This window comes from Triturus cristatus, chromosome 3_1 (genome assembly GCF_964204655.1).
Source record: "Triturus cristatus chromosome 3_1, aTriCri1.1, whole genome shotgun sequence".
NCBI classification, from domain to species: Eukaryota; Metazoa; Chordata; class Amphibia; order Caudata; family Salamandridae; genus Triturus; species Triturus cristatus.
This window is the reverse complement of record NC_140583.1, coordinates 1,046,808,393-1,046,820,672: the sequence shown is the minus strand read 5'-3', so window position 1 is coordinate 1,046,820,672 and position 12,280 is coordinate 1,046,808,393. Positions and strand designations below refer to the sequence as shown.

The 12,280-nt window shown below is 42.2% G+C and overlaps 1 protein-coding gene across 1 annotated transcript in view; it reads left to right on the top strand.

Moving 5' to 3' along the window:
• Positions 1-1,853: 1,853 nt before the first annotated feature.
• The window catches only part of HOATZ (HOATZ cilia and flagella associated protein), a 162,093-nt gene continuing 151,666 nt past the window's right edge, over positions 1,854-12,280 (top strand). The window contains exon 1 of the mRNA XM_085645810.1: positions 1,854-2,273. Within this exon, the coding sequence (XP_085501936.1) occupies positions 2,003-2,273 (271 nt within the window). The 5' untranslated portion in view covers positions 1,854-2,002. The remainder of the gene's footprint in view (positions 2,274-12,280) is intronic.

Sequence of the window (12,280 nt, the reverse complement as noted above, 5' to 3'; positions counted from 1 at the left end):
TTGCCAACAGATTTGTCACGGATAAGCTAAGACATTTGTCAGGGCCATTGAAAAACCCTAATCTACATTGGATCAGGACAATAGTCCAAATCAGTTAAGTGCCGAATTCAAAAAGCACCTAGATAGTGTGGCAAAACCAATACCTCTTGTAAACTAGTCAAATGAGGGAGAGTCCGACCTGTAAAAAAGAGAGAAAACAAGTCTATACAAATATATATTATCGTTATACATATTACCACATGGTAGTGCGGTAACGTATTAACTGGTGCACAATCCTGAAGTGTGACCTGTAAAGCCAGCACTAGACAAAACTTACATAATATGACATTATATAAGCATCTCTTCTCGGATATCATAAAAATATATGCCTATACCTAAGGGCATGTACTCTTTTCAAACAGAGTAAAAAACAGTATATGATTTATGAGCTGCTCTTCACTAAGTATGGCTACAGTTGGTTTGCAGTGACTTACATTATATGTTTGTTGTGTGTGTTTTGTCTATTCTATTATTACAGATGGCACCACAGACAGGATTTGCTTGCCACCATCACGATGCCTTGCATGTTATTTATGATCCACCATCATAATAAAATAGTCATTAGGAGGCCCTTAGTTATTGTTATACTTTCTCACTTCTCTCCAGTCTACACATTGAGTGCCTTCACTTTAGGCTCCTTACAGTGAAAATATCTTAAAAAGATCTCTGGCACAGAGACCCCTCGAATGGCCTGTTGGGCATTGCAGCGCCGGCCCAACGAGGAGATGCCCAATGATGAAGCATGGCACCCAAGTGGGTGGGTAAGGGCTCTTGCTCCTGAATATTCATATTCCTCCGAACTTTCTTGGCATGGGTGTAATACCAATCGTATCCCCCATTATACGAATTTAGGAACTGCATACTCTTTGTACATTGATTTATCTATTGCACCAACCATTCACCTGAAACCCCATAGCCCCCTCTAATGAGCACACTGACCTGGTGTTAATATATCACAAGGTAAATTGAGTAAATAAATGCATACAGTTTTTCTTGAGAACACATTACTAATAATAACCAACAATAACCACTGGACTAACCGCTAACCTTGTGTTCCATAGTAGCATGCTACTCGCTGTGAAGCACTTCAACAGCTCGTCAGGGGTAGTAAGCGCTATATAAATCCAATTACAATTTGTTTGTTCAGGACACAGGGAGGACAGAAACAAATGTTTAATGTTAAAAACTATCACTTTTAATAACGGACCCTCGTTGCAGCAATATATTTTGACATCCTAATGTGAAACACTTCTGCATGTAATAGAAAAACCCAAAGAGCTTTTAAGTCTTGTTAAGAATATGAAGCACTATACAACTACAATTATTTGAATTCTGAAGGGTCTTTATAGTAATTTTACATGATATTTGGTGCATGATTTGGCTTGGCTTGGCTCTCCCTGTGAATTTGTTGCCTCACCAAGTTGGACTCAAGATGAAGCGTATAATTATGAAGAACGCGGTCTCTCCATAACCTAACCGGTTAAAGTAACCCCTTACTTAGCCCTCCAACTACTGATGTCCTCCTTTGGATGGCCTATGGGCCCTAAACACTCTAGTCCTCCCACTTCCCAATAAAGCAATCCGCTTCTTCCCCCATGCACCCGCCTCCTCTCTCTACGCCATGCTGAAGGAGTATTCAAAATGCAGCAATGGACGCTTCCTTTTCAGAAAGTTCGCCAGTTTTAAGTCTTGCTGTCTAGTGCACTACTTACTTTGGCCTAATCAGGGCCCTCTTCCCTCAACAGAGCAAGACATAGCTGCAGCCAATGGGAGCTAGCTTTCTTTGAGTCAATCAGAAATGCCCTCTCCCTCATAACACAACTGAAGGCAAAAGAACGGGAAACTCGTTCTGGGGCTCCTCACGTTTAGTAGCTAGCATGGGGACTCAGGCTAACCCCATGGCCCAACTCCGCGAACAAGACTCGACTCTGCGCCCGGAAAGTTCCCATCCTCTTCCTATCCTATGTTCATTTTAATGGCATCACGTATCCATGACAACGGCAGTTTCCGGTGTATACATCCGGGTGCGAGCTTGATGGCTGAGCCGACACCGAGGACCTGTCCCCAGGACGTTGACAGCTCGGAGGTGATGGTGTTCGCCGGCTCCTCTGAAGTGGACGTGTGCTACGCCAGAATCTTCTGGAACTCGGTCACACTGCAGCCCCCGCTCGAGTCCAGGCTGGTATCCGGGGACATCAGGCAGAGGCTGCGGGCTGCCCCGCCCCCTGCGCCGCGTAAGTGACAGCAGCAGTGGTACAGTAAAAATACAAAGGGGCGGAGTTGTCATAAAAAGTAGGAGGGACGTTTTATTCACATAAATATTTGCCAGTCTTTTGAACGTGGCAGAGCGCCAACTTGAAAACAGGGGAACCAGGTCCGCGTCCCAGCGTCTGCTCAATATACTGTGCAAATCACCTAGTCTCCGGTGCTTAAAAAACACGAATCTTACCTTTAGTAATATAGGTAGAGTGCTCTGATGCCCTTGGACTTATTTCGCGCTGTAAAATAAAATATACTGTCTCTAGAAACATGTGAAAGTTGTATATTTTAGGCACTTTCGTTGTCGGCTCGTTGGTTTTTTCACTTTTATATCCTGTAACTTATCCAGAAGAGGTTGTTTCTGTGCATTCTGGTACACGCAGGTCTAAATTTAGAATGTAGTGGAGGGAAAAGGGTACTCATGGAACAGTGGCAAATACGAAATCTCGACTGGCAACGCAATTTGTGTTAAACGCAGGGCAGCTCGCGAGCTCTGTTTGGTTTATTCAGTGGTAGTACGTACTATGAAAACAGGGCTCTAATGTTCCTTTGCCAACAGTTAATCCACATTGTATTTTTTCGATGCATAACGGTTCTTGCCTTCATACCCGCACTTTAAATGTAAGCTGGAGACTCCTATTTTTTTGTGCCAGCAAAATGATATATTTCTAGCTTTCTTCCACGTAAAACTTGCCTGACTCTAGTGCAAGCAAATGGGAAAATGAATTGGTCCCTTTTTTCCTAAAAGTCCTTCGCTAAAGTTTCTGTGTTATACTTGTAGTCGTCATATAAGAATGGGATCTACAAATTCAAGAATAAAAACCAAAACCTATGCTGTTTGAGCCACTGGCAAAAGCATAAGAGGGGACTCTGTAGTGAGGATCGGAGGCGAGGTGTACAAGTATAAATATTTATTAGGTAAATATTATATAATAAGGGACCAAGCGAGTGCCAGGGAACACGACCTCTCCTAACCAGCTCCAGTGCAGGGAATGTGCCCACACCCTAGAACTGGAGACAACAGAACTAATACATATGACATACTACAGTTCTATATTGCTTACGCAAGCACGAGCAAGTAGGGAAAAGGCAACTAAAAATAAATAAGGTATACACTACCCATCCCCCTCCCTTAACCCCTTGTGTGCGGGAGAAATAAACGGTGAGCGGGATTACGACGGCTCCCGGCCGTCGTGCGCACACGCCCACCGTGATGCACGACGGCCGGGAGCCGTCGTGCGCACACAAATGGTTAATGAACAAAGAGAGGAACAAGGATAAGAGGAGGAAGAGGGTACCAGGAGAAGGGACCTACATAGGAAAGAAATAAGGAAAAAAAATACATCAAAATTATTGTCCTTAAAACTAAATCACATCACATAGTCTTTTAACCAAGCTGGAAGAACTCTATTCCTTTTGGAAGAAATGACACTATCAGTATTGGAACGAGGAGAGTCTTGAACAAGATCACGAATGGTGGAAGACCCTTCCCCATCTGTTGTAGCAGAAGTAAACTTGTCTTGATGACCATACATCATGAAGGGCGTAGAATTCAGATGTTCCTTCTGTTGGGTTGACTTGTTCACCGGAATAACCCTCTGAAAACAGCTGAGTTTGCAAACTGCTATTATGAAAGTAATCCTCCACCCAATCATTTTGAGATGAAACTACAGATTGCTGATTATCCTGCACATTATGATGATTAACATCCAAAGCCACATTTTTAAGATTCCACACCTTTCCATCAGTCAATCTTATGGAATTGCGATGACCTGCTGAGGTGCATCAAATCTACTCTCTCCCTTTGGAGTTTTGATAGGTTTCTTGATACAACCCCAGTCCCCCACATTTATAGGTATAAGTTTTGCACCATGACGAGTGTCATAAAATATCTTGCTCTTGATGTGAGTGGACTCTAAATTATTTTTAACCTGCACCGGGGACCATTGCTGAACTTTCCCTTGAAAAGACCAAGTGGGGTTAAATTTACATCCAGGGGTCCTACCCCTCATCATGACAAAAGGGGACAACCCTGTAGAGGTTTGAGTGGTGATCCTATAAGCCCAAACAGCTTTTTGTGTCTGTATTTTCCAATCCAACTGTTTGTTCATGGCAGCTTGAATCACTCCTTTAACTACTCTATTAAAGCGTTCCACGGTACCGTTACCACTAGGATTGTATAATGAAGTTGTTTTGTGCTTCACACCACAACTTTCAAAATAATCTTTAGCCAATTTTGACATAAACTGCACACCATTATCACTAAGGACACAGATTGGAAGTCCTTCTGCAACAAAAATATTATCCAATAACTCTAAAATAACTTGGGTGTCCACTTTATCTACAATCTTCACAAAAGGCCATTTAGAAAAAAGATGAATTAAGACCAATCCATACTCTTTTAACTCACCAACTGGTCCAAAAATATCGATAACTACCGTCTCCCATGGAAGACTGGGAATTAGACCCTCAGACATTGGAGGTCTCAGGGTCTTAAATGATTTATCAGCTGATGAACATATGGAACAAGACATGACAAATTTCTCAATTTCACCGTCAATTCCAGGCCACCATAAAACATCTTTAACAACCAATTTAGTTCTGACAATTCCAAAATGACCCTCGTGACATAATTGTAAAATTCTTTTGCGTAAGAATTTAGGGTGAATAATGCGGTCGCCTCTCAACAATAAATCTTTTTCACCTGATAATTCTGTACACACCTCCCAAAAAGGTCTTAACTCCACATTAATTTTGTCTTTATTGGGCCAGCCTTTACATATGAAATCAGAAACCAGAGTTAAATCACTATCCTTGTGCGACTCTTCCATCCATTCTGCTTTAGCGATGGCAGGTGCACCAGAATCATGAACAAGAGCAATACTGTAACCACCCCAAGGATCATCAACACACTCTTCCAAAGGAACCGGTAATCTGGACAGGCAATCCGCAACCACATTATCCCTGCCAGGTACATAACAAATTTTATAAATGTATTCCTTCATGCGCATTGAAATCCTGGCTAACATGGCAGAAGCTCCCACACTGCCTTCAGTGGTTAAAATGCGAACTAATGGTCGATGGTCTGTGCAAATAATTACAGGCTTACCCCAGAGAAAAGCGCGAAAATGTTCTAAACCCCATGCACAGGCTAAGGCTTCCCTTTCAATAATGGGGTACTTGCTTTCTGCAGGAGATAAAGCTCTAGAAGCAAACAAGATAATCCTTTCCTTACCACCATCACCCCCTCTCTGTGAAAGAACAGCTCCCAGCCCTTTATCACTTGCATCCATGGTTAGTAAACAATCTAAACTTGGGTCAAAACTACTTAATGCATTAACATGTTGTAAGTCATCTTTGATAAGTAAGAATTATTTCTCACAATTAGGCGACCATTCAAACTTAACATGTTTCTTTAAGAGAGCACGAATATTGAACACTTTTGATGCGAAGTTAGGTATGTATTTCGCACAATATTCTGCCATTCCTAAAAAGGATTTGATTTCTTCTTTAGAAGTAGGAGCGGGTGCCATAACAATGGTGTTAATCAATGAAGGTTTTGGTTTCACTCCCTCTTCGCTTATGACATGCCCTAAATACGAAACACTTCTTTCTGCAAATTTGTACATAGACAATTCAACAGGCAAACCAGCTTCTTGTAAGGTATGTAAAACTTTGTGTAAAATAGAATCATGTTCATCCCTATCTTAAGCAGCAATGAGGATATCATCCTGAAAGAAGGAAACCCCTTCTAGTTTACCCAAAAGCTTATGCATTAGACGTTAAAAAACGGCTGCTGCTGATGCAAGCCCAAAGAGCATGCGTCAAAACTGGTAGCAACCAAAAGGGGCGATAAAAGCAGTAAGACCGCTTGATTGCGGTTCCAGCACGACCTGATGGTAAGCTTTGGAAAGATCTATGGTAGAAAACCATGTTGCCCCTTTTAATGATGATACCATCTCATTGATTCTTGGAAGGGAAAATCTCTCCACCATGATATTGTTGTTTAAGTGGCGTAAGTCAATGCATAGATGGATTTTTCCATTCGATTTTCTTGCGACGACGACTCGAGAAATCCATTCTGAGGTGTCAATTTCTTCAATGACTCCCTTTGATAACAAATCTTGGAGTTCCTTATTAACCTCATCCCTTACTAGCATAGGGATGGGTCTGACTCTATGTACTTTAGGCTCTGCACTCTCCTTAAGCACTATACGGTGCTCAAAACCCTTAAGCGCCCCCAACTGCTCATCGAAAACCTTTGGCAATCTTTTACACAGAACATCAGCAAGTTTGCTATTTTCATCCATTACCAATACCTTCCCTTGACTATTGGGGTCTAAAGTAATGTGTAAACTTTTTGATCATGCCAGCCTAAGACCGACGGTCCAAGCTTTGCAACATATAACTTACCCCTAGCTGACCTTCCTTTAAAAAGGAACGTAAGCCATCTGTAACCCAGTATATCTTTTTTCTCTCCTGTGAAACTTACTGGGTTAACATCTGAAGCATTCAGATAGTTACCGATCTTACCAATGAAACTTGTCCTCCACACATTTTCATTCACGATAGTATACGGTGACCCAGAGTCAGCATATACTTTCGTTATGACTCCTCCTGAAGATACTCCACAAATTGGTTTGTTCCTTAAATCATTTTCATCAATATTTAAAACAAAATTCCCTTGCAAGTTTTTAACACAAACATCCTCAACCTCTGTAACACCCTCAGTGTCTAGTTCATCAGCAAGCACATACTTAACATTACTACGCCTACGGCACATTTTGCTAAAATGACCAAGTAAGCCACAAATGCCACATTTTTTCCTTAAGGCAGGGCAATATTTGCTAAAGACTAAATGTTCGCTGCTGTCGCAACGGTAACATCTTCTTGCTTCCAACCTTCTATCACTTGTAAAATTCTTTTGTAACTGGTTAGACCATCGTCCTGTAGCTTGTTGAGTTTGGCCCTTAGAGTGAACTTGTAATTTAAAAACACCTGGAGAGTCTTTTGTCTGGTCTTTGTCAGATTCTTTAAAAACAGTGGCACATCTGCCCGACATTTCTGATTTTCTCATAATGGCTAAAACATCTTCCATAGGGGCATCTCCATTCACCCATAACCGATCTTGAATAGGTGAATTGTTGTTATGTACTAATTGGTCTCAAATTAAGTCATCGTGGAGATCCCCAAATTTGCAATCTATAGCCAATTTCTTCAAATCTTCAAGCCATTCATCTACTAACTCTTCTTTATTCTGTTTCCTCTGAAAGAATTTGTGTCTTGTTACGCCGATACACACTTTTGGCGCAAAATATCTGTCCATATCTTTGAGTGCACACTCGGAAACATCTAGGTCAGCAACTGTCACTTTTGTCATGCGAGAATAAGTCTTTAATCCCATTGGTCCTAAAGAATGAAGGAGAATCCTTTTTTTTTGTTCAGGCTTCATTTTACCAGCCTCATCAATTGCGCACTCGTAGTTTATAAAGTACTCCTTCCACTCAAGCCATTTTATATTAGGCCGGGAACTGCTAACCCAAAACGGGTGGGGTGAGCTAATACTAAAGTTCTGTTGTGCCATGGTGTCTTCAGCCAGACTATCACTTTGATCACCTTGTTCCATAAAACTGCCATCCTCTTTATATATATATATTCTTCCTCTTTTTCTTTCACTTTTCTTTTTTTTTAATTATTTCTCTTTATATTTTTATTTTTTATTTTAATATATATATATATATATATATATATATATATATATATATATATTACCTACTGGCGGTCGCCAGTAGGTAGTTATAGTTAGGACCCTGTTTCCATAGGAAAACCGCAACATTCTATTTTGAATAACTTTGGCGCCGGTCGACGAATCCTCACGAAATTTTCAAAATAGGTGGGGCGCTGCGCTCCGCTCCTACGCTGAAAGTCTCGGGGGGATTCGTCAAGCGGGGGCTGAGATAAAAGGGGTGTCCCAAAACGCGTTTTTCCCATGCATTTTTCCATAGGACCTTTAGACACAGCTACAGCCCGAACGGCTGAACAGAGTTCCTTGAAATTTGGCAGAGAGGTAGTCTACAGGTCAAGGAAGTGCCTTTTGTAGGTTTGGTGTAAATCTGTTCAGTAGATTCTGAGAAAATAGCCTTTAAATCAATATATATATCTGAGCCAGCTTACGGTGCGCTTACGGTGCGCTTACCGTACGCGTACGGTGACGTGCGCGAACGCGATTCTGATTGGCTGTTCGATCTAAGTAAACATTCGAATCGGTCGAAACCAGGAAGCGGCGGCTGCCATTTTCTCTCTCGCACTCTGAGGGGGCAGCATAAACAAAGTGAAAAAACATCTAAAGGGGCAGTATATTCAGTTCTTAACCACCCAGCATCGATATAGGTGCCCCCCAACAACCCCCAAGGCCAAAAAAACAATTTTAATTTTTTTCGAAAAATCGCCGATTACGCTTACCGTACGCGTACGGTTAAAATTATTAAAAAAAATAAAATTATCCACACCTTCCCCACCCCGTGTGCAAATGGTGCCCGAAGGGCACTATTTGTCCATGACATATATACAATATAAGAAAACTACAAATGAATACCTTTCACAACGAAGCGCATAATATGTCCCCCATGTGCGCACGGTGCGCGAAGCGCATCGTGCGTACATGGCCCATCCCGCGTAACGTGGGTACGCGGTGCGCGCAGCGCACCGCGTGACCACCGTGCGTACACGGCACTAACTGCGTAAAGTGGGCGCGCGGTGCGCGAAGCGCACCGTGCGCGCACGGAACGAACTGCGTTAACTGGGCGCGCACGCCACGAATGGCGTAAAGTAACTTAGCATTTAAAAAAACGTACAAATTCACTGAAAAAACCATAGGTTTCACACACGTTATAGTTAGGAATTAGCATTTAAAAAACCTTGCAAATTCACTGAAAAAACCATAGGTTTCACACAAGTTATAGTTAGCTGTACATTTCACTCGTAAAAAACCAATGAAATTCCCCCGTTATAGTTAGTGCAGGCAACTATAACTCACGCGACCGCAATCCTCTGCTGATGACATATGTGTCTTTATGAAAAAAAAAAATCTGTAATATATGTATAGCTAAAATTTAATGGAAGAAGACATGGGCAAATAAGTGTCTAAATACAGTATTAGCATCAGCAGAGGATTGCGGTTGCGTGAGTTATAGTTGCCTGCACTAACTATAACGGGGGAATTTCATTGGTTTTTTACGAGTGAAATGTACAGCTAACTATAACTTGTGTGAAACCTATGGTTTTTTCAGTGATATATATATATATATATATATATATATATATATATATATTCAATGGCACAAGATTCTGCGTAGAAAAGTAATCCAATACACCATTAAATTATTCTCTTTTCAGGAACTGGACAATTCTAACATGCAAAAACAAGAAGAAAAAAAACATGAAAGTCTTCTCGTGCCCCGACAGTCTCACCTGTTCCCCTTTGCGTTAGATTGTGGTAAGTTCGTAAAGGAGTCCCTGCGAGCTAAATCCACTCGCTCGTAGCAGTGAACACCTGACCAGCTCCTTGTTCATCCCAACGTAACGTAGAGAAGCACAAACCAAAACAAAATGGCCGTCACGCAAGGTCATTAGCGTGACCCCGCGTGACGATGTCATGCGTTACTGTCTCCGCAGCGCGGTCTCAACACGAATGGAGTACCGCCCGCGTTCGAAACAAGAACTCCGCCGCTGCCTGAAAGATGCGGCCGATGGCAGTTAGCAACCGTCTGCAGGTAGATCGCTGGTAAGGTAATCCTACCTTGATGGAAATATCTTGCCTTTCTTCCTTTTTTTGTTTTTTTTGTTTGGTCCTCTTCCACAGCGATTCTCAATCTGTCTGCAACATTAGTGTGTGTGGCTTTTCAAATATCCTTCCAAAATAAATTTTCTCCGCTGTCCAAATGTTCTTCTGGATCCCGATCGTCGCCAATTGTAGTGAGGATCGGAGGCGAGGTGTACAAGTATAAATATTTATTAGGTAAATATTATATAATAAGGGAACAAGCGAGTGCCAGGGAACATGACCTCTCCTAACCAGCTCCAGTGCAGGGAATGTGCTCACACTCTAGAACTGGAGACAACAGAACTAATACATATGACATACTACAGTTCAATATTGCTCACGCAAGCACGAGCAAGTAGGGAAAAGGCAACTAAGAATAAATAAGGTATACACTACAAACTCAAAGTTCTATAAAATGTATACATTAATTAGAATGCATAGATTACAAGCAGCTTCATGCCAGGTGTAACGCTATAGGACAATCCTGATTTTGTTGACTCTCAATTAGTCAGCTGGGATTTTTTCATCCCTTAGTTAGAATGTTAAAAACAACACTACAATCCCCAGAATACTGCTATGTGTTGGCTAAAAGGTAGTACTGACTGAAAGGGCATCACATTGCATGGGACCACGTAGGAGCTATTAAACTTTGCTTGACGTGTAGCTTTATTCCGTAACTTCTTTAGCTGGCGAAGCTACTCAAAGCTCCTTAAATAAGGCAGAAATGCTTGCTTTTGTATTAATGATAGGTGTACATCAGGTAGTAATCTGTCGGGCCTGTCCACATATTCGTTGGTAAGCATTTTGCATAATCAATTAATATTTTCTGAACTATTGTGTTACCATTTTCATGCTAGCAAAATCACATGAGCGAGATTAAAAGTTGCAGTCTAGCTAGCAAATGATCCAAAATGCAGAGAGAGGGTATGCCTGGTGAGTGCAAATGTAAAGAACTCTTGCAAAGGAGCTTAATTAGTGCACATGAGTGTAGCAAGTAAACTCAGAAATAGTGGGTGAGCGTGATAAGCAAGCTAAAAAACATAAGAATCACTATTTCAGCAGCAGGGCACATACAAGTAGATGCAGACTTCCAGCGAAGCATAAACTGAGGTAGTGTTTTTTTATTTCTTCACCTCAGAAGTTTAGATCTCTCAAATTTCCCAGGGACAATCTCATCACGAGGAGCTCGTTAATGATTACGAGTGTCTTTGAATGAAAAAGATTCTCACAGTGGACCTGGGATACTTGTGGGTTCTGGAAGCTCTGCCCTCTCACAGGGGAGTAATACATGCCCCTGCACCAGCACCTGTTCAACCATTTAGGGGGCGCCCCCATTCAGCCCAAGGTCAATGGAAAAAAAAGAATATCTTTGAGGTATGGGAGACTCAAGGGGCCCTCATCACATTCTACCGGGAGACCCCATTGCCTACGAAAGGACTTCAGAACCTGATGATACTTTTACAAAGGCCTTTAAGAGGCCCTGGCACTGTTGGTTCTGAGGACCGGCAATACAAAAAACAACAACTAGGCCCTCATTTCTTGTCCCTAACTCAGCATAAAAAACTCAACAACAAAAATGCCACAAAGAAAACAAGCATTGGCATAGCCAATAGGTCTCGCCTTTGGGACCTTATAAGTGTTTAGGAAGTCAGTTCCAGGGTGAAGAGGGGGCAGGGGTGAGAACAGAGGAAAGGAAGTTAGCCCTGAGGTGAAGATGGTGATGGGGTAAGAACAGCGGAACAGCTGGTCAGTGTGTGGGTGAAGAGGAGAGAAGAGGATGTTTGTAAATAGAGGAGAATGCGAAGAAAAGGTGGTAGCGCTGGAGTACACCGAGGACAGGGCAGTATGTGTGGAGACTAGTGATCAGAAATGTAGTAGTATGTCAGAGTAAAGGGGGGGTGCGACACAGAAATGGAAGGTCACTTGTTGTGAAAGTGAAGAAGAGGCAGCGGGACTGGAATAAGAACAGGACCGGGCAGTGCCATAAAGAGAGTGCCAGGTAGTGCCACATTGGTGAGACAGCGGGACTGAAATAAGAAGGAGGGCCAGCGTGGGGAGACCCAGGAACTGAAATAAGACGGAGGGCCAGCGTGGGGAGACTGCGGGGCTGAAATGGGGAGAGTCTGTGGTGCGCCTGGTTGGAGAGAGGCTGGGGGCAGT